Below are 27,368 nucleotides of genomic sequence, written 5' to 3' on the forward strand. Positions count from 1 at the left end.
TCCTGGGTTCAATCTCCAGTACCGCCTTTAAAAATAAAGAAATAAGTAAATCTAATTACCCCCCCCCAATTTTATCGATCTCTATAGATTTACCTACTTTAAATATTTCACATTATATATAATATTTTATAATTGGTTTGCATGGTGCTTTCCCATTTGGTTCTGATCTCTGCAATAACCCTGTGAGTTAGGGAGGCTGTATTGTTTTTATTCACCTATTCAGTTATTTTTTTCTTGAGCAGAGGGTCCCCACATACCCTCCTGCTACCCCCCAACCTTTCCTATCATTTCACCTATGACTAATATCTTCTGTTAGTATCGTGCACTTATTATGATTAGTGAACCAATATTGAGATCTTTTTCTTATCAAAAATAATATTAATAAACTCAGGCCCATAGTTTATTCAGACTTGCTTAGTTTTTATCAAACGTCCTTTTTCTGTTCCAGGATCCAATCGTATTAACTTCTTGTGTGTGTGTGTGTGTGTGTGTGTCCATATTAACTTCTCATGTCTCTTTTGGCCCCTCCTAGCTGTGGCGATTTCTCTGCGTCCCTGTTGTTGGGGCCCTGTTTTGAGGGATACTGATCAGGTGTGTCATAGGATGCCCCTCCACTGGAATTTGTATGACGTTTTTCTCACGTGTAGACTGGGGATTGGTTATGGACTTGGGGGAGGAAGATCACAGAGGTAAAGTGTCATTTTCATCCCATGGCCATGGTAGGTTTCATCATCTCTTGTCTTGGGAGGCATATCGCACAGGGCTCTTTTCAGATAAGAATTTCCAGGTGAGGCTCAGCCTGAAATAGAGCTGGAAATGGCTGTGCCAAGACTTGAACCCACACCTGCCTCTTCCCATTAAACCCTCCCCCCGCCTCGGGTGAGGCTGTGGTGTGTGTGAGTCAGAGCAGAATCGACTGGCCTAAGTCTGTGACCTCTGCTCACGCACTCCAGGATTTTAGCTCTCTGGACTTTTCCCTTGAGCATCTGCTGGGGCCAAGAAAGAAGAAATCAACTTGGAAGGGCTTCCCCGTTTCACCCCAAATCCAGGAGCCCCAGGAAAGCTCCTTCAGCTAAGGAGATAACACCGAAACAGCGTTTAGAAAGCAGTTGGGGATACCGAGGCCCAGAGAGGGGAAATGATTTATTTGCTTTGGCCTGACTCTGCCCCTGTCTGACCTGGGGTTCAGGCCACCCGTCTCTCCATAATTGCCTGTAGACGTTCTGTATCTGCGCAATATGGTAGCCATTAGTCACATGTAGCTATTTAAATTCATTACAGTTAAATACTATTGAAAATCAGTTTCTCAGTCCCACTAGCCACATTTCAACTGTTCCACAGCTACATGCGGCTAAGGGCTGTTGTACTGGGCAGTGCAGATTCAGAATGTTTCCGTCATCACAGAAGGTTCTATAGGGCAGCAGTGCTCAGGGTGTCATGGCAGTGCTGGTCTCAGTGCTGGCCCAGAGGTGCGGGAGGCCTTCGGGAGCTACTGGACGGAGAATAGGGTTAGCTCAGGACCCCGCACCAACCTGATGAATGTTTCTGCCTTTGCATCCCCCAGAATGAGTGAAGGCTGCCCAAGGAAAGGGGAGACGTGGCCAGAAAAATGCTACGTCCCTCTTACCTCTGTTCTTTGGGGTGAGAAAACAGAAGAACAGACACTGCTCCTGTTGGGGGTGGTCTGAGGAAGGAGAGGTAGCTGGTACTTCAGCATCTCCTAAGGCTAATGGTATTAACTACCATTTACTGGCTGCTAACTAGTCCAAGTTTCACGTTAAGAAACTGGCACAGACTCTGAAGCAGGTCCAGTTACAAACTCCACTTTACAGAGGAGATGATTGAGGCTCAGAGAGGTTAAGAGACGGCCCCAAGGTCACACAGCAGGACCAAGATGTTAGTTGGATCTGCCGCTTATGATACCACAGTATCACCTTGTGACAGGGAACTGTAGCAGCAGGTGGGAGTGCCGAAAGCCCTTTGAAGCCAGGAGGAGGTTTAGTGCTGCCGGATTCCCTCCTTGCCCCGCCCTTCCCCAGCCAGCTGGAGGCCTTCCCCAAGGGTGGGCTGGACAAATTCCCACATGTAATTCATGCTAGGACTCAGGCAGAGCACCTGGTAGGAGGGGGGTCAGGCTGCTCCTGGAACCCTCTCCCCCTGGGAAGAGACATGCTCAATGCGACAATCCAGACCTCTGCAGGGGACACAGAGGTGGCAGAGGAATGGACCTGGTGAGTCCCTTGGCAGCCCACCAGGCCCCTACGCTTTGTACCGTGGCCAGGGGCTGCTGCCCCATGCGCAGGTGTGCACAGCAAAGCTTCTCCCAGCCTGAGAAAAATACACTCTCCATTGGAAAGAACAGCTAAGTATAGCTTCTCGGCTCCTTCAGGTGATGACATACCCACACTCCAGCAAGGTCACATCTGCCGGGCCCTTGGAGGACAAGGCTCCGGCTTCCAGGAAATGCTTAAAGGCAGCTACCAGCTACCATTTGCTGAGTGCTTCTACATGCTCGGCCCTGTGCTAAGAGTGCTTCGTCTTATTTTAGCCTAACAACCATGTTCTGACATAGTTATGATTGTTGTCATCAGCTGCAAAGTAGTGGAGAGAGGATTTGAACCTGTATACCTGCCTTAGTCCAGCACTGAGCCCAGTATGTGGCTGTTGGGAGACTGGGTTTAATTTGGCTAGTGTCACCCTAAGGTGCTGATTCCCATCCCTCCTCTTATCAGACTCCAGTTGCATCGAGCTTCGCTGAGAATATTTCTCAAACTGAGCACAACTACCAAGGAAGCTGACCTTCCTCAGAGCCCAGGTCTTCAGAAACCCAGGAACTCGCCCCAGCGCTCCCTCTCTTTCCTCCCCCACTCACCGCCCCCGTCCCCATCCAGTCCCAGCCCATGTCTAGCTCTCCAGCCACACCCTTCTTTTAACCTCCAGTACCTCAGTCCACACCCCAGCATCTCTTGCCCAGATGGTTGCAGCAGCCTCCTCAGGGTCTCTCTGCTCCCCTCCACGATGGCGGCCCTCAAGGCTGTTCCCCATTGTAGAGAATCACGACCTTTTCAAATGCAAACCTGATTACATTACATCACACTCTCCCACCCCACTGCCTCAAACCCTCTACATCTTCCCAGTGGCTCTTATGTAAGCAACAAAACCAGCCTAGAGGCCCGGTCTAATCTGCCCCTCCCTCCCTTTCAACCTGGAGCTGGGTGGAATACCCTCTCCTCCAGCCACAACAGCCCTCTCTCAGCTCCTTGATTAAAGGCCTCAAGCTTCCTCCCATTTCAAAGCCTTTGCACCTGCTGGTCTCTTCTCCTCGTATGCTCCTCCCCTCCAGCCTTACCTAGTTAATTCTTACCCTCTTTCATATCTTAGTTGAAATGACACCCCCCCGCCCCCGCATTTCCAGGCACCTGAGGAAGCCTGGTATTAATAGCAGTTACTATTTTTTTTTAAATTTATTTTATTCTTTCTTGGGTGGGGAGATCATTAGGTCCATTTATTTGTTAATAGTTTTTATTTTTAATGGAGGTACCGGGGATTGAACCCAGGACCTAGTGCATGCTAAGCACATGCTCTGACACTTGATCTATACCCTCCCTCCAACAGCAGCTCCTGTTTAGCAAGCACTTAGTTTGTGCCTTGCCTGGTGGCGTGTCCTCCGTACCTGCCCTCCCATGTAACTAACAACCACCTGAGTTACTGCCAGCATTTTCTTTTCAGATTTTCCTGTAACATAAAGCTGATACTCCCGTAACATAAAATTAACCACTTAAAAGTGAGCAATTCAGTGGCATTTAGTACATTTACAATGTGTCACCACCAGCCTCTAGTTTCAAAACATTTTCATCACCCCAGAGGAAACCCCTTAACCATTAAACATTTACTCCCCATCACCGCCCCCAACTCCAGCCCATGTCTGTATGGATTTACCCTTTCTGGATTTTTCATGTAAGCGGAATCTTACCATATGTGGCTTTTTACGAGCGGCTTCTTAATAATTCCGGTTAATAGATGAGAAAATTGAGGCTCAGAAAGGTTGAGGAACCTCTTCAACGTCCCTCATCTAGGAAGGGGAGGAGCTGGGTGTTGGAACCCACACATCTAAGCATTTGGTGATACCCACCCCAACCTGAGCTGAATTTCCCGTCTTACCCTCTCAGGATTCTCTTTGAGTTAAAGGCAAAACCAGAGCAAGAGGTCCAATGCTGAGCTTAAAAAAAAGGGAGGGGGTAGAATATACATAACAAAATTTACCATTTTTAAGTGTACAATTCAGCAGCATTAATTATATTCACAATGTTGTACAATTATCACCACTATCTATTTCTGAAATGTTTTCATTACCCCAAACAGAAATTCTGAAAACACGAAAAAGTAATTCCCCATTTCCTCTTCCCAGCCCCTGGGAACCTCTAGTCTACATTGTTTCTGAGTTCACTCATTCTAGGTACCTCTAATGTGTGGAATCACACACTATTTGTCCTTTTATGTTTGGCTTCTTTCATTTAGCATCATGTCTTCAAGGTTCATCCACATTGTAGCAAGTCTCAGTACTTCATTCCTTTTTCTGGCTGAATAATAGTCCACTGTGTGGGTATACTATACTTATCCATTCATCTGTTGATGGATACTTGGATTGTTTCCACCTTTTGGCTATTGTGAATAATGCTGCTATTAACATTGGTGTACAAGTGTCTGTTTGAGTCTCTACTTTCAATTTCTTTGGGTATATACCTAGGAGTGGAATTGTTGGACCACATGATAATTCAATATTTAGCTTTCTGAAGATCTACCAAACTCTTTTCCACAGTAGCTGCACCATTTTATACTCCTACCAGCAATGCACAGGGGTTCCAATTTCCCTACATCCTCACCAGCATTTGTTGGTTTCTGGCTTTTTGATGATGGCCATCCTAATGGGTGTCAAGTGGTATCTCACCATCAACTTGAAGCTTTGAGGTTGGTCACGGAGTTGGAGATGGAAGCTGGGTCAAGTGCAAATCGAGGACTGTTCCAGGAGGAAATCAGAGTACTGTCGGGGTACCTAGACCCAAATGCACAGAGATGCAAGACACGAACACAGCCCCATTTTCAAATAATTTATTAGGAATTTAAAACTGAAAATAAAACCTGGAAAAAGAAGTTACAGATGTGGAGAGAAGAGACACCGGAGGGTGGTAACTTGCTGGCTTCGAAACACCATGTAACATCTTTTTAAAAAAATTTCCCAAACAAATCAGAAAACAGAATTCCAGGGCCCTGAGCCCATGGGTGGGCCCAGCAGGGTGGGAGGGATCACAGGAAGTGGGGAGAGGGAAGCTAAGTCTCTTGTGACTCAGCTCAAACATGTAGAAAATTAATTAAAAATAAAAACCAATAAAATGCAGCTTCTCTTTTATTAGGAAACATTAAAAAAAAAAAACCCACGAACAGCCGCGCATCTCAGTAACAAAGATTATTGCTTTGTGATCTTGGGGCTGATAGGTTAAGCACCTCACACAATTAACTCTCCAAAGGGGGTTTTAAAGTGGGAGAACTATGATGGGGAAGGAAGCTTAGGTCCCCAGCCTCAGACCTGGGGGAGAAGGACACAGAGGGGGACAATGACAGGTGGGCCTCAGCCCTGCCACACTGGCCTGGTCACTCACTGTTCACGAACAGGCAGGACCTGAGCCTTGTTTTCCTTTGAAGGGGACTCGGGGGCTTGGGGCTGCCAAGGGGCTCTGGCCACTGGACCATCCTGGTGGGGAACTTCAGTGAGAAAAATGTGGGGGTTCCCTGAGAAGCCCTTTGCTTTCCCCTGGGGTCTGCCCCTTCCCAAAGTGCCCCCTGATGCCCACTCATGGGGGGCTCAGGGCAGAAACCATGAAGGCCCGACTAGGTAGGGGGTGGGGGGAGACCTTTGGAGAGTTAATTCCTTTCCAGCAGTGGCTCCGGGCGAGCCCTTCTCTTCCCTTGCCCCAACACTGGGTTTTCGGGGTGAGTGGGCCCAAGGTCTTGACCCCTAGGGCCTGAGAGAGAGGGCCTGCCTCGGCCACAATTGAGGCCTGCAAGCTTACAGTAACGGTGTCTGAGGAAGGGACAGAAACACAGGGGAGACCTTTGCTGGGTGGGGCGAGGCAATGCCCTCACCCCCAAGGGGTCTGAGAGATGGGTGGGGGCCTCACCTCACAGTATTTACATATGATACAGGACGGGGTGGTCCAGGGGCTCGGCCTGGCCTGCACAGCCCTGTCCTCCTCTCCAGGGCTGGAGGGAGGTGGCCAGGGGCCCACACCCACATAGACATTTTGTTCTAAGCTGGTGGGGGGCACCTGGCCCCTTGCCCCCTGTGGCCTGGGGCTTCACATTCACAAACCTAGAAATAGTTTAAAAAAAAACAGTTTCTTTAAAAAAAAAAAAGAGAGAAAAGGAGGGAAAATCAGAATAAAAAAAACCAGGGTTGTGGCTGCGGCCTGCAGCAGGCCCCCTCTGCCCTCACTCTAGCTATGCACAAATACAAAAGCCTTCTTGGGGGTGTCCTATGGGGCGCGGCAGGGAGACCGGGGGCGCAGATCCGAGAGGAGAGGGGAGAACCGGGGGAGGGTGGGGGCAACCGGCTAATCCAAAATAAATAAAAGCGGGCAGGACAGGGCAGGTGGGGAAAGTGGGCCAGGGGCGGCAGAGAGGGAGGTTAGTAGGGGAGCCAGACGACGGGACATCCACACATCCATCGAGGGCAGCAGGGCAGGGGCCGGGGCCCAGGGAGTGGGGGGCAGGCAGTAGCGGTCCGAGTCGCTGCGGGGGAGGGGGCGGCGGCTGCGGCTGAGGTGTCCCCGCCCCCTCGCTGGCTCACTCGTGGTCCTCAGTCAGCTGCAGGCTGGGGTGCTGGAACACAGGGGGAGGTCATGGGCGTCCTACCGCCGCCCCTCTGCGACCCCCAGAAACCTATCCTCGGGCGTAAGGCCTCTTCCCTTACTCCCCTCCTAGACAAGAGTTGTTCCTACACCTCGCATTTTCTGTTCCCTGTTTGGAACTCTCCCTCGATTTTGAACGGCTGGATTTGTTCAAACCTCACCTTCTCAGAGAAGCCCCCTGAACCCCTAAAGCAGGCAGACCCCTCATACTCAGTTTGGAATGATCTCACTTGATTTTTGTCTGTAGGGTGAGGCAGGGACCTTGTTTGTCTCACGCATCCCTCTTGCCTGGAATAGTGCCCTATAGTTGTCTGGACTAATGAAGGAATGAACAAAGGCAACGGCCGGTTCACGCAGAACCCCACCAGGTCACCACTGGCTGCATGATGACCCTGTGTGTGGGGTTCTCCCTGCCCCTTGATCTTGGTATATAAGTTGACAGGTTCCTGTTTTACCAGTTGGGTAATACTCTGTTGTAGGCATAGGCTGTTTAACCACTCTCCTATTCATGGGCATTTCAGTTATTTGCAGTTTTAAAAATAAATGCCTAGAAGCAGAATCATTATTTTAAGGGCATGAATGTTTAGTTGGAATAAACCCTGCTCTTTGGAGGGGCGGATTAGGTTTATTTACTTACTTACTTTAAAAAAGTTGTTTAATGGAGGTACTGGGGATTGAACGCAGGACCTCGTGCATACTAAGTACACTGAGCTGTACCCTCCCCCAGAACCCTACCCTTTGGAAAACCTGAGCCAGTTTACACAGATTGCCTTCCCCCCTCATCAATACTGGACATCATCAATCTCAAACAATCTTTTCCTGAGAGGCAGCATGTGCTGCCTTACTGTTTTGTTGTTTGTTTGTTTTTATTTACAATCTTTATGTAGCAGTTTGAGCAGCTTTTCCCACCCTTCAACTATTGCTGGGATGAAAGTCTGTCTCCCCACTGGACTGTGGGTTCCATGAAGGCAGGGACGAGGTCAGTGTCCCAGACTGGGCTGCCCGGGACCAGCCTCCCCAGTGCCACCCCCACCCACAAGGCCCCTGTCCATCTCCTCACCTCCTGCCACCTGTCTCCTGCTTCAGTGGTACCCATTGGTGAAAGCTGTGGCAATCAAGGGGCCCTAGAAAGAAAAGCATTTGATGCCTAGATTCATGAGAGAAGCAAAGAATGCCCAGGGGTTCCTTCTCTCTCCCGCAGGAGCCCCAGGTGAGGCAAAGACCTTGTCTAGCCCTGCCCATATCACCCTTGCTAGAAGATTCTCCAGGGCAGGATCAGGGAATCTGTATATAACCAGCACCCTGGAAAAGCAGGGCACCCCTGAGCTTGAATCTAGCTCCCATGCAGGCAGAGGTGGTGAGTCTTACTTGCACAGTATCCCCAGAGACCACCTAATGCCTGGCAAACAGAGGGTGCTTATTAAATGCCCACTGAATGACTGAATGATAACCCTCACTGATCCCCCACAGGTGACACTTTCTCCACCCATCATCCCTCACCTCCCTTCTGCACCCACAGTCAAGGACTCTCCCGCCTTCAACTTCAGGGTTCTCCAGGTCCGGCCACTCACCCCAAGACTGTGGCCGAAGCCAGTGCTGGGGGCGGGGCTGGCAGCACTGATGTAACTGCTGACCCCTGAGTCCTGGTTGGCTGCCCCATAGAGCTCGGCCATGGGGCCAGGGCTGGTGGTTCCCAGGAAGCCCCCCGTGCGGCTGGGAGTCGAACCTGGAGGGGGAGCCATCGTCCAGGGGTGAGAGCCTAGCAACCCAGAAAGAAGACGGTGATAGCCCCGGCGACCACTGTCACCCCACAGCACCCCTCTGACCCGTTCCACCCGCTCTGACCTTGACCCCTCCCTCTCTGCCTCACCCCCACACCCCAGCGGGGCATGTGGGTCCACTGGCCGAGATCGCTCCAAGACCGTCCGCCCCCAGCTGCCCTAGCCCAGGCCCCCATCACCTCTTGTCTGGCCACTCAGCAGCCTCCTCGCTGACCTCCCCTCCCCTTTGCAGCCCCTTCACACCTGTTCCCACCCTGCAGCTGTGCTCATTTCCTACAGTGGACATCACTCCACTGCTTAAAATGTTCAGTGTCTCCCCAAGACCTGGTTCCTCTTGCCTCCTCCCCATGCTCCACTCCTGCGCGCCACCCATGCTAACTGGCCTCCAAGCCTCTGCACCTGCTATTCCCTCTGCTGGGAATACTCTTCCCTTTTCTTTGCCTTCAAATGGGAAGTTAAGAGGTCCATCCTCCTGAAAGCCTTCCCGAGAGGCCTGTGAGCTCCTCTGCCCTGACCTCCCCCCGCAGGGCGGCAGCGTCCTTCAGGATGAATGCCTTTTTAGTACCTGACACCCCCACTAGTCTGTAAGCTCTGAGGGCAGAGACCACATCAGTCTCCTTCCTGGCTGGCCTGCCAGGTGCTCAGTTCATATTTGTCGAGTGAATGAGTAAGTGAGTCCCTCTGGAAAGGGGTGGCAGTGGCCGTGTCTCCTTCCCCCTGGGCTTCTCTGCCACCTGCACCCCTCCCTCACTTCCTGCACCCCAGCAGACCTCACCTGTCCCTCGAACCACAGCTGCTGCCGCCGCCGCTGCTGCCATGGGTCCGTAAGCGGTGAGGGGAATGGCTAGAAGGAAAAGAGGGCAGGTAAGCATGCCGGGCAGGCAAGGGGCAGAGGTGGAGGAGGGCAGAGCCTCTCAGGCCTCACCCCACCTCACAGGGGTCAGCGCAGCCCCAGGGTCAAGGCAAAAGGAGCTCCCTTGGAGACAGGGAGGAGGGAGGATGGCTTCCCAGAGATGGGCTAAGCCTCAGCTTCTTCCCTGGACTTGAGGGACGCACTTGAACCACCCACATCTCCTGGAGGGTGGGGAAGGGCAGCCCACTCTGAGTGGCTCTAAGCGTGGCCCACAGCTGCCCTCTTCAGGGAGGGCCCTTGGTCGAACCAGGACCCACTTAGCCCAGGGATATCCAGAGGTTATGTCTCTCTTCCCAACCCCGGGCCACTGGAGCTAGCGACCGACTGACACAGGTACAAAAAGCTGGGCCTGTTTCCCCAAGGGATGGACTGGGAGTCCTGCCCTGGAGCTCCTTGTGGGATCTAGTCTAGGCCACAATCCTGTTTGGCCCCTTCTGCTGCCTGGCCGGCTTCCCCACTCCCATTCTCCCGAGGACATGTCCTCCATAAAGTCTGTGCACCCAGTTTCCTGCCTCAGGGCCCCCTGACCACCACTTGGGCAGAAAAGACCACTTCCTCCCTGAGCCCCCCAGCCCCATTTCTCCGATCTGTCTTCAGACACAGGGATCTTGCTATTCCCTGGTTTGCTGTCTACTGCCACCCCTGCCTCTGCAGCGCCTAGCACCCTGCACAGTATTAGAAGGGACCTCTGCCGAAATAACCGGTTGGCGGGAGCCTGCAGCTCCCTCCCGTCAGGCGGGTTAGTGCCCCCTGCTGCTTGGCTCTGCCACTGCAGCCCGAGGGGCTGCAATCCCACCCAGCCAGGGGCTGGCGTGTTTGCATTGCCCTCTCTCATCCCAAGATGCACCCCTCGGGGCCATTTTGGTGACCATGGCCCTGAAATGGAACTGGATCTGGGGTAGGGACCTCGGAAAAAAAAAAACCTGAAAGTCTTTGCCAAGGCCCTTAGGCCAGGGAATTAAAGTCTAGGACAGCATTCCTGCACTGTTAGGAGACACTTTGCCTAAGATCATCAGGTGTCACCTCCTCTGAGAACCCTTTCCTGACCACCCCCGCTAAGGCAGCCCCGTGCCCCCGACCCTAACACCTTAGCACATCTCCCTGTTTTATTTTTCTTGTGGAACGTCTCACCCTGTGAAAGTATCTGATTTCCTTGTTTGTTTACTTGTTTATTGCTGGCTCCCTCCACTAGAATGTCAGCTCCAGGAGAGCAGGGATCTTGTCTGTCTCATTCCCTGCTGTATCCCCACTGCCTGGAACAGTATTTGGTACAACAAATATTGATTAAATGCATGAAGGAAACATCCTCATCTCTTGAAGGGGAGGGAAAAGTTCAGACCCCAGACCTCCAAGAATTGCTGATCCTTGAACCCACGTCCTCCCCTGCCAAGATGTCTGCAGAGGGGATATTTCTTCTCTCAGTTCTTTAAGGGCAGGGCTGGGCTCTGAGGTCTGGTTTGGGGCCCAGTTAGGCATTTCCCCAAAGCAAAATCAGCATGCTCTTATCACAACTGTAAAGCATTCCTCATTTGTATAATAAATATTCATCATCCTCTCTAGAGGACAAGTTCTGTGGATCGTGGCTTGGCTTTGTCGGGTCCCTGCTTTGCTTCCGGGGCTTGGCAAAGTGTCCCATGCTAGGTCCTCAACACAGAGTTCTAAAATGAGTAGAAAAGACCCCCTTTCACCTCCCCTCTCTCTGCTCAGGGAAGAGCCTCTATCGCCCCAACTGCCAGGACCCTCTACTCCCTCCTGGTCCTTCACCCCCTGTTCCTCGTTCCCCTCCCCCATTTTGGGGCTCCCTGAGCATCCCTTGGAAGGAAGGTCTCATCTAAAGCAGCATCCACGCTCACATCCTCCACACACGGCTAGGTTGGGGGGAGAGTCTGGGGATGGGGTTGGGGGGAGAAGCAGGTTGAACAGAGAAACCCCTTGCAGCCCACCTCACCTGCACCCCCCACCCCACCCCTTGGCCTTGGCCTTGGCCTCAGTCCCAGCTCCAGAGCTGAGCTGACTGGCCCAAGTGAGAACTCCAGCTTGAGAAATGGCTCAGGGTGGACAAGCACATCATCCCACTTGCCCAGAAGTTGCAAACGGGCACCCCAAGGGCTGGATTCGGCCCTCAAAAAAGTTTCATTTGGCTCATGGTGGTTTAAAAATGTTGGATTCATTGCCTACATTGGAAAATAATTGAAAAATTCATTTGAAAGTGAAAGCTGGGTTTTTGGCTTCCCTTGGAAAATGAGATCTCAAAGTGCTGGGTCCACACCCCCTCCTGGCAGGGCTGGCTGGCACCGGGGAGAGCCATGCCCACTGCTATTCCCTTAAGTCTCCTACCCGGCCCACTCTGCTTAGGGTCTGAGACCCTGGCTGGTTCACCACTGGATCCCAGCACCTACATGGTGCCTGGCACATGGGAGGCGCTAGATAAATATTTGTCAGAGGGATGAATGAGTGACTTAGCCTCCATCTGCTGGGCTTGGCCCCATGCCCCACCCTTAAGGGCCATGTAGCTACACAGACTGGCCAGTGCCGCAGCAGAGTCTGCTGCATCTCCACAGCCGGAGGGCTGGCAGGCAGGAGAAAAGGTCCTGCTCGCTTTCCCCAGGAAGGTCCCTGGGCCCTTTTTTCTCCCCATGTGGCCTGTGAGGTGTACGAAATCCGAGCAACTGACCTGTAAGCTCGGGGAGGACTGGGGCGCTCGGGAGAGGGGTCCGCTCTACACGGAATTCTAAAATGAAACGTAAAACAGCTTAGGAAGATGCAGGGAGGCCCCTTGGGCGTGGCCCAGGGAGGACAATTGTACCCACAGGGACACTGGGTCAGGGGGACAGGCCATGCATAGGACCCAAGAGCTGGGGGTGGGGAGAGCATGGTCCCCAGCAGGGAAGGGTGGGGAAGGAGACAGACACCAAGAGGAGAGACAGACAGAAAGTGCAGGCAGAGTTGCCACCATACCCTGGGCACAGGGCGATGCTGGAGCTGCTATTTCCAGTATTTTCCTTAAAGGGCTTGAAAGTGCCCTAAAACATCTCCCAGAATCCACCTCTTCTTTTTTTGTGGTGGGAGGAACTGGAGGGGGTGGCACTGATGAGAAGCAATGACTCGAGAGCAGGTCAGGCTCCGGGTGGGCTCCCCGCTCCACCACTTTATAGCTGAGTCACCTGAGCGAGTCACTTTGCCCCTCTGAGCCCATTTCCTCACCTATAAAATGGGGATCGTCATGCCCCCCGCAGGAGGCTACTGTCAGGGTTAGACAACATAATGTGGACAGAGGATTCCAAGCTGGACAGCCTAAGAGGCAAATGGTACAAGTGCTGAGGGGGAGCCCTCTAAAAAAATAAGAACAAAAAAGCAAACAAACAAAAGGTTTGCAAAAATATGATATTTGATATTAAAACAAAAAACAATGAATAGTCATCGTGAAAGTACAGAATTTTGCTGGGATTCCTGCCACTTATTTGAATTACAAATGATGGTGCTGATCATCGTGCTTTCACACTGTTTTCCAGCATTCAGGGTCTCAAAAGGTCTTGTCGGCCTTGAAAGGGGCTCAGTGTAGCAAGTGGTCATTAGAAGTGCGTCCATAGAGACACCACCACGTTGGCCCTTGGGCATGCCCCCCACCACAAGCCTGATGCCCGCTTTGGTGGAAATGGCAACCTCAGAGTTGGGTAGGGAGGAGAGAAAGGCAAGAGGCGGGCAGAGATCAGCCTGGAAGGGAGGGTGCCATGCAGGGCCACGCTGGGAGCCCCGCCCCCAGCTTCTGGGGATGGGGTGGGGAGGGGGAAGGTGGGGAGAGGCGCTCCTTCCTCAGACATGCCCTTCCTTCCAAGCTTCCAGCAGGCAGACCTCCCCCAGCCATGCACCCCGAGACACCGCCCTGAGGAGTCAGACTGCCCGGGAACCAGGGACATGCTGGCAGCAGAGGGATACCAGGCAGGACTTACCAGGGAACTGGTAGGTGTAGCCAGGGGCAAGGCCTGTATAACTCCGGCTGGCATAGGTCGTGGCTTGGAAACCGGGGTAACCTGATCAGGCAAGGGGACCAGTGTCAGAAGCCTCACCTACAGCTCAGCGGGGAAGAATGTGAGCCCCTCATTTCCCTCCCCACCTTGTATCACAAATAATAATCAGTCATATTTACCAAATACCTGCTGCATGCCAAGCCCCGTGCAAAGCCTGTGGCACACTTTACTCTCTCCTTAAACCTCACAAGAGTCCTAAGAGGTACTATTAGGAGCCCCACTTTACAGATCAAGAAATTGAGGCCCATAGAGGTGACACTTATTAGCTGAGAATAATCCAGACTCATATCAAGGCCTTTCATGCTCCAGCTTCTTCCTCCGTCCTGTCCTCATCTATACCCCGACTCTCACTCTGCTCCAGCCACACTGGCCTCCCCACTGCTTCTCAAATTTAACAAGCTCCTTCCCACCCCAGGACCTTTGCACATGCTGTTTCAATTGCCTAGAACTCTTCCCCCATGTTTTCCCACGACTGTGTCCTTCTCATTGTGCAAGTCTCAGCTCCAAATGTCACCTCCTCAGAGAGGTCATCCCCCAAGAGTCCTCCTTCTCATCAGTTACAATATCTATCATGTCACCCTGGGTCTTTCCTTTCAGAGCACTGATGACTATTATCTGAATTTAGCCCACTATTTCTTTAAGTGCTGATTTTCTGTCTTCTCTATCTTTTACCTCTGTATCTCCAGCACCAGCATGGTGCCTGCTAGTTAGTATGCATATATTATAATAAATATTTGCAGCTTTGAAAGGAAAATCATACAGTGAGTAATCATAGTGTAACTGGGATTCCAATTCAGATGTGACCGGCTCCAAGTCTCTTAGCCACAATTCTCTCTATGGATTAGAGGTTTCCTTTTTCTTTTTTTCCCCCTCCCACTTTTTAAATGGGGTGAAACTAGCTAATGATTGTTGTGAAAGAAAATTTTATCAATATTCCAAAAGAGGCTAAAGAGACAGAATAACTAAATTCAATACCTGATTCTAGCATGGATCTTGTTCTGGAGGACAAAAATAGCTATAAAGAACATCATTGGATCAAAGAAATCCTGGTAGATTAGATTAAAATACCATCCCAATATAAATGTATGAAGTTGATGACCATGCTGTGGTTTCATGAAAGAATACCCATAATCTTAGGAAATACACACCAAAACATTTAATGGTAAAGGGCCACAATGCTTGTAACTTACCCTGAAATGATTCAGAGAAAAATCACAAGTGTATTGTGTGTGTCTGTGTGTACACACATGTATGTACATATATACATACATATACATACACATACAGAGGAAATGATAAAGCAACTGGGATATGATGTTAACAAGAGGTGAATTTGGGAAAGGGTAAATTGATGTTCTTTGTGCCTCTTTATCTTTTCAACTCTTCTGAAAGTTTGAAATTACTTCCAAATAAAAAGTTTAGAAAAAACTTCAGGAGAAGACTGTTCCATTCCTCCTTCTCACTCCCCATCTGCAATCCCAATGTTGACCGTCTACCCCACACCATGCCCTCCTCCTCTGAATCCCCAGTGCACCCCTCCCCCATCCCCGGCATAAAGACCCCCTTGTACTGTGCTCTTACTGTGTAGACACATCTCGTCTCTCCAGGGAGACTGTGACCTTCCTGGAGGCCCAGCCCAGATTTTTTTCTCCCTCATTCGTGGGCACCAAGCACTGCTGATTCCTGCTCATCTTCCAAGGCTCACAGTAACCTTTACCTCTTTCAGGGAGTCTCCCCAACCCCCAAGTGGGTTTAAGTGCCTCCCTGACAGCCTCCCATCACTCTGTGGTGACACTGCCCATTCACCCCTGTCTCCCACTTTGATGGGGAACCCCATGAAGGCAGGCCCTGTTTCAGAAGCTGACCAAGAAGAAGCAGCTATCTTTCTACTTTCCCAAAGGCCTTTGGGTCTGTAAATGCTGTTCCATCTGCCTGACCATTTTTCCCCTTCCCTGCTCCCTGCCCTACCATAACTAGCTCCTACTCAACCCACAGACTCAGTTTAAGTGTAACTTCTAGCTTCTCCAAGTCTTGGTCAAATTTGCTCTGACCATGCTCCCTTGGCACCCTATACTTCCTCGTCCTAAACCTCTTTATTTATGTTCTTACTTATTTGTTTTCCCTGCCAGACTGTAAAGCTCCAAGGAAAGTCACTGTTGTACTTCTTGGCATAGGGCTTGGCATTTATAGTTGCTCAATAACTATTCAGTGGATGGATGGGTGGACAAATGAATGGAATGGATGACCAGAAGGACCAATTAATGAGCAGCTGGATCATTCTTTTGGCTACCACCAGAGGGCAGCACCCCACAACCAAATCGCCCCACTTTCATGAGGACTGCCTGATCCGAGATACTCCGTTCACATTGGGGCCCAATGACTCAGACAGGAGGGCTGACCACAGAGGAGGTGCAACACCCACCCAGCCCCTGGAGCCCTAGGTGCAGTTCCGAGCGGGAAGAAGCCGCAGGTGCAGGCCTAGCACGTACCCAGCATGCCGATGCCCAGCATGAAGGCGTCCATTCCGTAGGGCATGACTCGAGACCTCCCCCGGGCCGAGCCCGTCGGTGACATCACCTCTTTTGGCTGAGCTTTCTTACATTCCACCTGCAACAAGACCTGGTGGTCAGTCCCTCCTATAGACCAAGGGTCACTGACCCTCCTATTCCCTAGCAGGGCTCTTTATTGGTAATTTCATAGTTAGTATTTCTGGACCGCTTGCTATGTGCCAGAGATCGACTTTGCGTGCAATAGATCATGGAATGCTTATACGAACTATGGTAGATGTATTACTCCCCCTCTCATTTTACAGATGAGGAACTGAGGCTTAGAGTGGAGAAGACATCTGCCCAATGTCTACACTAGTGAGTGGTGGAGTATGGATTTCAACCATAGGTATCTATGAACCCACCAACCGTGCTTTTTAAGAGCCACGGGACACCACCTTCCTGTCCAGATTTTTGGGGGGTGGGAGAATTGGCTCTACCCCACTAACTGTGAGGCCGTTTGCCTACCTCCAGAACCTCCAAGCATCCCTGGCTGGCTCAGGCTGGAGCCCCAGCCTCCCTCTGCATCTCCACCCCCTCCAATCCTGGCTCACCATTTTGTTGTTGATTTCATGGAAGTGGATTTCACACACTTTCTCCACGATGTCCTCGCTCTCAAATGTGACAAAGCCGAACCCTAGAGGGCAGAGGAAGGGTCAGAACCAGGCTCGTGGTCAAAGCCCAGCCCCAAGTCATACCAACACCACCACTCCACTCTCACAAGTAAGTGTCTAAAAGTTAAGGAGATACTCTGACCACCGTCTAGCAACTTCTCAACTACCCACTGAGACAGAGTTTCAACTCCAAATCACAGTTGTGAAAACCAAGGCTCAGCGAAGTGACTTGCCCAAGGTCACACAGCCAGTTAGAAAAGTTGTGATGAAAATCCACTCAACATGACTTTTCTCTTCTTTAGATGCCTTCCAAAGAGGGGAAAAGAGCACACATACTTTTTTAAACTTACACAAAAGTGTACACACCCAAATATATTTTTGTATACACACACACACTCTTCCTAGGTACCCATATGTCATAGAGACACTCACCAGTGCTCACAAAGGCATAAAGGCCCCTGTGTACATGTACGGTTTACCATGACACACTAGAAACATGCAACTATTCAGACACAGACACGCTCACATGCACAGATACACACACACAGACTAGCACATACTCTACTCCCTAAACAGGCTAAAAAGCCCAAAGCTCTGAAGGCACAGGAGAAACAACCCGCCTCCTCCTGGGTGTGCCCCAGGGGCTGGAATGGGATTTCTCAGAAGGCAAGGCCCCTGGGAGAAAAACAACCAGGCAATATGCACACGGTGGCCCAGATGCTCACAGGTTCAGGGGCAAGGGGGCTGGGAGCTGGGCTCAGCCCATGGGTGGGGCGAGGAGGCGGTGGCGGGAGCAGACTGCCCGTGGCTGTGGAGTCAGCCTGACCCTGGGGCAGCCTAAGCTCTGGTTACCAGGGACAAGGTAAACCCAGGCAGACACTGGCTGGGCGGACACCGGCCCGGGCGGGGGCGGAGGGCTCAGTTGCAGGGGGAGGAGAGGTCTGCTCCTCTGCTCCTCTCGGGTGTCTGCAATTCGGCAAGTTTCTAGCACAGGAAACGGCGGGACAAAAGCCTTCTGTAAGGCCAGGCCCGGGAGAGGATGCAGATCCTCGGGGATAGGATGTCAGGAGGCAAGATGAAAGGGCAGCTGTGACCTGCAGCCCCCTGGCTGACCACAGGCCCCCCAGCCCGGCCCGGGAAGGGGGAGGGGGCCACGCTCACCTCGGTGCCGGTTGGTGGTTTTGTCGAACATCAGCATGGCATCGTCCACCTGAAACAGAGCTGCAATGGAGGACCCACCAGACCCCAGGGGACTACCACAACCCAGGAGCAAGGGTTCCGACACCCCCTCCCTGCTTGCCTATTCCAGGCTTTATCTTAAATCTGCTCCCTGTGCAGGGGACAACTTTCCATCTATAACCCCAGCTGGATGCCACCGCACCCCCATTCAACCACCAGATTCTCAGTGGACCAGCCTGCAAATATTAAGCACCAGCTGTATGCCTGGCACTTTGCCCCACTAGCCTCTCCTCTACATTCCATTCCTTGCATGGTAAGATCCTCATTTGGTAGCTCAGAAGATGGGCTCAGAGAGGTGAAGTCACCTGCCCAAGGTCACACAGCAAATCCCAGATCAAGCCTAGGAGGAGAAGGCACAGAGTGGGTGCTAGGGGAGGAAATATGAGAGCGAGATATGAGACGGGGAAATGAAAGCCTCTTTCCTTTTTGCAAAAGGCCAGGAGGACAGCAGCCGCTCCAGCCAGACCCAACTCCCCTCTCCTGGTACAGATCTTTTCCTCTAATTGAGGTTTCCTTTTGCTAGAGGCTGTAATTAAAGCAAGTAGAGTTCAGTGCCTGGGCTGCTAGCCTCCCACTGACTGGGGGAGGGAAAAAGGGTAGAGGAAGGGGGAGGGTCCGCATTATCCCCCATCCCTTGGACCCCAGCCTTCTCTTCTTGCTACTCCCTCAAGGCATCCTCTTGGATACGTGGACAGCCAAAGGCCTTGGCTTTCCTTCTGCAGTCCCTTCCCTTCCCTTTGCCTACATCTGCTGCTTCCTGCTTGCCCTCTTAATTCTTCAGCCAATGTCAGCTGTCTCATGGGGTTAAGCTAAGGTCTGATTCATCGTTGGTGGAAATCAAGGGCTGCCTCTGATACTGCCTCCCCCTCCCACATCTCACTCCAGCTGCTGACCCTCCCCCAAAATGGTCAGACCCTCAAGGGATAAAGGAAAACTTCCTGAGGCCTTGGGGCACAGCCTCCTCCCCATTCTCCTTTGCTCTCTTTCTAGGCCCATCCACTGCCTTGTTAAAGTGCAAAGGGCAGCCCCTGAACAGGGTGGTCCTCCAGCTCTTGTTAGTCACCAAGCTGCACCAGGCCCCTGACTTTCCCCTGGGAGAACCAGGAGGCAGCTAGGTCCCTGGAGAATCTCAGAGGGAAATGGTATGTCCCTTCCCAAGGAGGCTCCTGCCCCAGGGCCCTGCAGCATGGTGCCACCCTCACTCCCATCCTTATGGACCCATTCTGAGTCCCAATCCCAAATCAACCAGACTGTCCAAACCAGATGGACCTTTCACACTGAGCACATGGGAAAGAGAAACCCAGAAAGGAGGGTTGTGACAAAAGTACAGGCTTTGAGTATGACAGGCCGGAATTGGATTCCTAGATTCCGCATTTGCTCATTAAATTTGGACAAGTGGCTTTATGTTTCCATGATTCAAGTTCTTCATCTATAAAATGGGCGTAACAGTGTCTTATAGGGAGGAGTTAAATGAAATAGTACATGTAACACGCCTAATTCACAGTAGCTGGGATATAGTAAGTGCTTAGTTAATAACAGCTATTATTATTATTATCACCTTTATTATAGGGGGGCTTGACCGCAGTCATATGGGGGAGGGTGGCAAAGCTAGGGAGAAAACAGCCCAACACCACTGGCTTTGAAGTTTCGATGAGGAACACAGTGTCTGTGTCAGTTATGATCATGACCATTCTATTGAGGACCTTGACCTGTGCTCAATGACTTTTTGAACAAATGAATAGAAGAACCAGCCTCTTCCAGGATCCTGCAGCTTTGGGTAGCTGTGGGACCTGTACGAGATTCAGCCCAGATCCATGGCCTTTTCTCCACCCAACCTTTCAACTTCACCACCTACGTCCACTAGACCCTTCCATATGGGCCTTGTCTGGAGACCCATAGTAGGGCAGTGGGGTTGAGGCCAGGGCACAGAGCAACGAAAGTGGTTGGGGGTCCTGGGGACCCCCAACAGTGTCCCCTCGTGGGGCCAGCTGAGGGGAGGGAGGCTCCCAGCCCAGTGTCCTTAATAGGCTTTGGTCTCCATGGGAACTCGGGGGCAGGGGGGCTCGGGCGGGGGAGGGGAGGCGGTCGAGGCCTGCTGACCAGTGGGAGCCGCCAAGTTCGTCGGCCGCTAAGCCTGAGTGGCAGCCATGGCGGCTGACCATTGTTCCCCCCTCGGTGGCGGCCCCTCGATCCGGGCGGGGGGCCCCCCGCCGCGGGGCCCTTGGCATTCCCGGCTGTCCCCCTCGCTCCCTGGCAGTCTATTCTCCGGCTCCCCCTGGCCTCCCCGGGCCGGTTTCACATGCCAACGCCGATTTAGGCCCGAACAAAAGACGCGGCCGCTGACGGCTTCTCCTGGGGCCCGGTTGCCATGGCAACGCCGGCCCCGGGGGCAGGCGGCCTCCAATCACAGCTGCTGGATCAGATTAGTGCGAGCTCTAATGCTCGGCGCTCAGACACAAAGACACCCCACCGGAGCCGAGCGGGGCCTGCTGCTTCCCAGGAGCGCCCTTCCCTCTGGGGCCCAGGCCGCCGACCTGCTCTCGGTCCTGTACCCGGGTCCCCGCGGAGGCGCCTAAGCCTAGGCCTCTGGCTCCTACATCGCCAGCATCCGCTGGCCAGGGGACCTCCCACCCTCTCCCCTTCTGCCCTAGAGACAGGGGCCTGGAAACCCACCCAGTCCCCAGCTCACATCCCATCCTCCAGCCACTTTCTCCTGTGCCCTCTGCGTAACAGGGAACTAATGAGCCTCGGGATAGGAGAGACCCAACCTGCAGCCTGTCTCCCGTCAGAAAAGACCAGGGACCCCAGGCCTAAGCACAGCAGCCTTACTTCACCCCCAGGCTTAAAATTTGACCCCCTCTTTCCCATCTCCCCCTGGGGCCTTGATGTTCACATCACTCACCGTTCTGAGGACACCCTATTGTCTGATGTCACCCCATCTACTTATCTGTGGACTAAATGGCCCAGAAATTTAACCTCCATGCACCTCAGAGCTGAAAGCCAGTCCTCTGGGACTGATCAGCAATTTGGGGTGGTCTCTTCAGCCCCTCTCCACTAGCTAAGAGATCAGTGCTTCCCACCCGAGCTCCCACCTGTGCAAGCAGGGTCCTGAGTACAACTGGGAGTCATATTTATTGCTTCCTTATCATCCTGACCAGGAAGGGGTGGGGGAAGGTACAACCGCCGGTGGACTGGACAGGTGCAAACTCCCAGGAGGCCAAGGGGTGACTGGATTGAACTGGCTTCGGGAGCAAAGCCTCCCTCAGGAGAACGAAGATAAGCAGAAGGGCAACAACAGGGACAGCTACTGTGTGGCTTCTTTCCCCAGGGATGTGCCCAGAGTCTGAGGTCCACAGATAGGCCAGGAGCGCGCACGGTAGGTTGGCCTGGCTTCACCCGCAGAAGGACCCAGCCCCCTTTTCCACCCCTGCAGGGACTGGAATGGTCGTGCTGGACTCTGGCTTGCCTCTGACCAAAACTCTCCAGGGCTCCCAGCCAGCACCCCCAGTTTTGACCCACCTTCCCGAACTGCTCAAAATATTGCTTCACGTCCTCCACCGTGGTGTTTACTGATAGCCCCCCAACAAAGATCTTCTTCGTTCGAGTCACCATCTGTTAGGGGAAGGGAATGAGAAAGTGGGCATCTGAGTTCTGTGGCCTACCGCCACCAGCAGGGGCTCCAGACCTCCTGCCAGGGCGCCAGCTGACAAGCTGTCTGTGGCCCCAGCTACTCGGAAGGCACCCCCCCCAGCTCCCCCTTGGACCCTCGCCTCTAGGCCTGTCACGGGCAGCTGTGCACCCCGCACCATGGCTGGCTCACTCCCTGGGGTCTGAGGTCAGCCTACCTCAAAGAGCCCACCAGCCCCTCCTGGGAGAGGCCCAGGTCCATCCCACGGTCCCCAGGGTCCATCCCAGGGTCCCCTCAATGCCGACATTTTCCCCATCAACCTCCTCCCAACCCAACCTCTGGCAGCCTGGTGGCCCCAGCCCTGTTTTAGGAAGAACACATGGTCCTAATTACCCCAGGAGCGCATGGCTAATCCACGGCAATTCCCAGCCCCATCCTAACACTAAAGCACCTTCTGTCACCAAACTGCTTAATGGAATTAACCCAATTCTGACCATGTGCTCCCTGGTGCGGCCTCCTTCGAATACCTGCCTCATAATTGCTTTCAGGCCCTCTGCTGGACCCTTCCAGTGATGCCCTTTTCCTGTCTCCCAAAACCTGCCCCTCTCCCTTTGCCATGGCAGGAGCTGGGCACCTTGACTCCAAATCTTAAAGCATCTTAGTTCCCACCAACCCTCTTGCAAAGGGGGAAACTGAGTTCTCCTGGAGAGGGACTGAGTCCCAGGACACATGGTAAGTCAGCAGACTCAGGGGTCCTGCTCCCTGGATAGTAACCAGGCTTCCACCTGTCTCCTGTTTTTGACTGCTTAAACATAAAAATGTGGCTAGTAGTCCTGGGGCCTGGAATAAACTCTTAGGCCCCCGTCCTGCACCAAAAGTTTTGAATTCTGTATACCTCAACTGCTCAGAAATCTGTTTTTGGTACACCCAGAAAAACTCGCCACAGTGCCAGGGAAAAAGAATACTTGGGAGGGAAGCCACCTTCACCCAAGCTGCAAGACAACATGTAACAGACTCCAGGGTCCCTTCCTGCTCTGCAAGCTCAATACACCTGACCTCAGAGGTAGGGGGGAGCCTGGGGGGGGGTCAGGGGTAGCTCCCTGGCCTGACTCTAGCTCAGCCTCACAGGGGTAAGTCTGTGTTTGACCCCCAGAGGGGCTGGGCAGAGAGATTGTGATCTCTGAGGTCAGAATTCGACTCAGGATCCAAAGTGTACTGGCTTCAAATACAGGACAATGAATCCCCTAAGGGGTTCCTCCTTCCCACAACACATGCAGCCCCTCTTACTAGTCCACCCAAGAGCACAGCTGGAAAAATGCATGGTGTCTGCAGTCCACAGAGCGAGGACATAAAGAATCCTCCCTCCCCCATCCCAGTCCATTCCATTAACACTCCAAGCAGAAGCATCTTCCAGAGAAGGGAATGCTGGGAAAATCACTGCCGGCAGTACAAAGCTGCTCCCGGACACAGACACACCTACCTTAGGCTGTGCTCGCCGGGGAAAGGCCACCTTGGGATCAATCTAAAAGAGAAGAGAGAGGTAGAGGGGCCTCGGTTATCACACTTCAGATGGGTGACCACACCACACAGCCTGCAGACCTGAGGACCTTTCTCATCCCAGGATACAGAGGTGACACAGAGGTGACTGAAACCGCCACAGCCCCTGACAGGAAAGTGTAACAGTTGAGCTTTTAGGCCCTAGAGCCAGGCTATTGGGTTCAAATCCCATTTACATTACTTCCCAGCTATGAAATCCTGCACAAATGACTTAACCTCTCTGAGCCTCAGGCTTGAGCTCACCCACAAAACAGGCAAATAATAACATCCACCTCAAAGGGTTGTCTGCAGATTTTTTCTTTTTTACTTTTTTGTAAATTGAAGTATAGTCAGTTTACAGTGCTGTGTCTGCAGATTTTCTGAGATAATGCTTACAAAGCACTTGGTGTCTAGCCCTCAGCAAGAACCCCAAAAAAAGTAAGCCAAGTGTTATTCCTTCTAGCACCAGGTGTATCCAGGGCCTCTGTGCCTGACGTCACACAGATACCTGCCCAGGTGAGGCATGCAATCTAGACTTCGGAAGCCTTGTGAATGGAAACACTCTGCCTGAAAAAGGCTTCGAGATAAGAGTGCATAAACCACCAAGAGTAGATGCAGTTCTGTTTTCCCAATACTGTTGACATCTAGCAGCCCTTCTGGAGGCTGCAAGCAAACAGTTCCCTGATAATGCAGCTAGGCCTGGGGTTAAGCAGAGCACAGGCTTTGGTGACTTGCACAGGATTTGGACTCAGAAACTAGGAGCCCCTGGCTAAGCTTGTGATCTTGGTAACTTGCCTGCGCCTCAGTTCCCTCATCTGCAAAGTGGGGACGATAACACCCACTTTTCCCAGGGGCAGCTGTAGGGAATCAAATGAGATAACGCAGGTGAAAGCATTCCTTTGTGAACTGCCCTTCACTGCACAAACAAAGGTGCTATTACCAGTGGGCCACCTTTGCCCTTGGCTGTGAACAACCAGAGAGGAAAAGCAAGATGCACCTGGGTACTCCCAGGTACTGAATTCGTACTGACAAACAGCAAAAGCCAGGGCATGAGACACTGTGATCAATGCAGGACCTATGAGGCCGGGGCATTTCAGAGTTTCTGGCCACTCACATGAGTGGACACCACTCAGAAGTTCACCAGCCAATCGCCAGGAAGATCTCTCTTTTCCCAAAGTTCCTTCGGTTCAAAACTCAGCCTCCTTCTAGGCAATGGGCTCTGGCTCCTCACTGCCTGAATGGCACAGATGAGGGACCAGCCTCCTACAGGCTCCCCTACTGAAAAACACTCACAGAGAAGGAACGTCCAAAATCTACATTGGACAATGCCGCCTCTCTCCCAGAATCCCAAGGGGCTCATAGAGCTGCCCATTCCCCTGTCTGAAGGCATGAGTTCATACCTCTGTGGCCATGTTCATCCTTCTGTTTCTCCTGGAAGCTACCAGAGCACACCTCAGACAGTTCCCCTGCTCAGACCCTGACGGGGAGGTGGTACCAAAGCCATGTCCTGCAGACCCACGCACACCAATCCCTGACACACCCTACCTCCACTCTGACTCACAGCTGGCAGCATAAATAAAACCCAACAAGTAAATAAAAGGTGAAAGTCAGAACCCAAAATAGACTCCCCACAATAAGCCTCCCTTCCACCCCCCCTTTCCCAGGCTGGGGAACGCCAAACACAAAGCCCTTGCCCTTTTCACATCCCAGATCTCAGAAGGATGCCCATCTCATCCTCCTCCCTCCCTTCTCTTCCCCTTATCAATCTCCCACACCCCGACCCCCGGCCCCCAAATCTCGGCTTCCTGAGGGCTGCAGAAGCCATCGGTGCATTCTGAGGACAGGGGATGGTAGGAGAACAGGCAGCTTGATGGCAGATAATCACCAAAAACAATAGGCCACTGTCTTTCCATTCCCAGCTTGGGTCACTCAGTCAGCGCCAAGAAGATCCTTTCAGAGCCGGCAAAGTTGAGGCCTGGCCTCATTTGCTCATTCATCACTGCGGGCAGGAGTGGGAGCCACTGGGCAGAGATAACAGGAGCTGGGGACAGGCGGTAATTTGACAAATTCTTGGGCACAACCAGCTATTGTTGCAGGTAAACAGGAGCCAGTGACTGACCCAAGCAGGGAGGCCCAGGGCCGGGCCGGAGGAGAGTGGGGGAGTGTAGAGAGAGATCGCGCTGTCCCGGCCCCCCTGGCAGACAGTTACCCCATCACGAAGGAACCCCTCCTCTGCTTTCTCCTTTCCCCTCTCCCCCTGAGCTGGGGCCTGGGCCAGCGCCCCCTGCAGGGCCCAAGACACTGGGGAGCAGTGGGACAGCAGCAAAATGTTCCAGGAGTTTGAATGCCAAACAAGCAGTTTCTCCTCGGATCTAGCCGGGAAGAGCTGTTTCCAGGCAAGCTAGCTCCCTTCTCATAAATCCCTTCATGGGCAAAGCAGGTTCATGTCTTCCACACAAAGCAAGGAGCTCATTGACCAAAAGTCAAGGGAGGGAGGGCAGAAGGGAGGGGGATTCAATGAGCTTTGCCATTGGTCTGGAATGGGGTGGGTGGGGGGAGCCAAATACTAGTTAGAGTTCAGAGAAGCCACGGATGGGTCACTGCAACCCTGACTCACCCAATTTGGGCTCGGGAAGGGACCTAGCTCCACCCCAGGCTCCTCCTTGAGGCATCAAGATTAGTACGCACTGGGAGAGGGTGGTGGCTGCGTCTTCCCTCACCAGTACCGGAGGGGTTGGGGGATGTAACACCTCATAGCAGGCCTGGGATTTTTCTGCTGGGTCTCCCCTCAACTCTAGCGACAAAGTTTCAGAGCGTGGCAGACCTTCTATTCAGAAAACTCCCTCCTTCCTTCAGGATCCCATCCAACTGTCCTCTGGGGAAAGTCCTGACCCTCTCCTCCGGCGACCTCCCTCTCCCGAAGGGCCCCCAAAGCCCGGAGGGCCACTCACTGTTTTGGAGTCGAGCTCGTGTCGCGATTGCGCCAGTACTTTATCCACCCCCGCCTGGTCCATGAAAGTGACGAAGCCGAAACCCCTGCGCGCCGTAGTGAGGGAGAGGCAGATGGTTACACGGCAGTGAGTGGCGGTGGAGGGGGGCGAGCCAGCAGCAGGAGGAGGGGGTGAGGGGCTCACCTGGATCTCTTGGTCAGGGGGTCCCGCATCACCAGACACTCCTTCACCTCCCCGAACTGGCCGAAGTATTCGCGCAGCCCTTCTGTAACCACACACCCGCCTTCGGACCAGCCCGCGCCCCGCGCCCTTCCCCCCTTCCCCCGTCCTTTGCCCCCAGTGACCCCGGCGCGGCCCGGCCGCCCCCGCGCCCAGCAGCCTGCACGCTCTCCACCGCCTCCCCCTCCCCAGCCCTCACTCGGCTCCCGTGGAGCCTCCTGGCGCCCACGGGGGCCCCAGGAAGCCGAGGGCCGAGCTGGGCTGGAGGGGGGACGGCTCCGGCCGGGTTCCCGCCGCTCCGGGAGCCGCCTCACAAAAGTTTGAGCCGCAGGTGCGAGCGGAGTTGGCGCTGCCGCCGGCGGGTCTCGGGGGCCCAGCCCACCCCCCCGATGGCCCCTGAAACCCTCATCTCCTCCCCTCCACCCGCTGGGCCGTGCGCGCTCGCCGATCGCCCTGCGCTCTCCGGGTCCCCGGGCGGGGCGCGAAACAGGGCGCGGGGGCGCCCGGGGTCAGCGGGGCACAGGGCCGGGCTGAGGTGTCCGGTTCCGGGGCGCCGGGGGGTCCCGGGTGCCCAGCCGGGCCGGCTGGCGCTCCCGAGCTCGCTCACCCTGCGTAGTCTGCCAACTGAGTCCCCCGATGAACATCTTGCTGCGGGAGGAGGAGAGACACAAAGGGCCCGCGTGAGCGCCGGGCGCCCGGGCGCAGGGGGCGCGGGCCCGGGCCCCGGGGAGGCCCGGCCCGACCCAGATCGGCCATGTTGGCGGGGCCGGGGAGGGCGCGGGCCAGCAAGGCCGGGCCGGGCCGGGCCGGGCCGTACCAGGGGTCGTGCGGCGAGTCCGGGGAGGCGAGGCCGGGCTGGGGCGCGTCAGTCTCCATCGGGAGCCGCGGGCGGCGCGGGCAGCGGAGCGGCGGCGGCGGCGGCGGCGGCAGCGCTCGGCGCGGGGCAGATGAGGAGCGCGGCGAAGGGGGCCGGACGGACAGGCCATGCTGCCCCCTCCCCCGACCCCG

The 27,368-nt window shown here is 53.6% G+C and overlaps 1 protein-coding gene across 2 annotated transcripts; it reads right to left on the minus strand.

Annotated features, from left to right (window-relative positions):
- Nucleotides 1-5,093: 5,093 nt before the first annotated feature.
- On the minus strand, nt 5,094-27,368 carry MSI1 (musashi RNA binding protein 1). Of its 2 annotated transcripts, none has more exons than XM_072952917.1 (15): nt 27,178-27,368; nt 26,968-27,008; nt 26,325-26,406; nt 26,142-26,226; nt 23,135-23,176; nt 21,546-21,638; nt 17,949-17,997; nt 16,728-16,810; nt 16,117-16,234; nt 13,550-13,630; nt 12,274-12,330; nt 9,462-9,530; nt 8,477-8,631; nt 7,966-8,029; nt 5,094-6,876 (listed from the first exon to the last, which is right to left on the minus strand). In XM_072952917.1, the coding sequence occupies exons 1-14, from the start codon at nt 27,234-27,236 to the stop codon at nt 7,988-7,990; spliced, it is 1,056 nt and encodes a 351-aa protein (XP_072809018.1). In that variant the 5' UTR covers nt 27,237-27,368; the 3' UTR covers nt 5,094-6,876; nt 7,966-7,987. The 2 variants fall into 2 exon arrangements, with proteins under 2 accessions (XP_072809018.1, XP_072809017.1); XM_072952916.1 differs by having other exon boundaries at nt 8,477-8,664.

The sequence above is a fragment of the Vicugna pacos genome, chromosome 32 (assembly GCF_048564905.1).
Source record: "Vicugna pacos chromosome 32, VicPac4, whole genome shotgun sequence".
In the NCBI taxonomy this organism is placed as follows: domain Eukaryota; kingdom Metazoa; phylum Chordata; class Mammalia; order Artiodactyla; family Camelidae; genus Vicugna; species Vicugna pacos.

Bases quoted from the DNA above. Each gene is read 5' to 3' on its own strand.
- MSI1 (XM_072952916.1), bottom strand. From the start codon at position 27,236: ATGGAGACTGACGCGCCCCAGCCCGGCCTCGCCTCCCCGGACTCGCCG. The intron at 21,639-23,134 runs GTAGGTGTGTCT...TTCCCCTAACAG, and splicing joins CCCGGCGAGCACAGCCTAAG to ATGGTGACTCGAACGAAGAA. The intron at 8,665-9,461 runs GTGAGGTCTGCT...CTGGGTTGCTAG, and splicing joins AGCTGTGGTTCGAGGGACAG to GCTCTCACCCCTGGACGATG.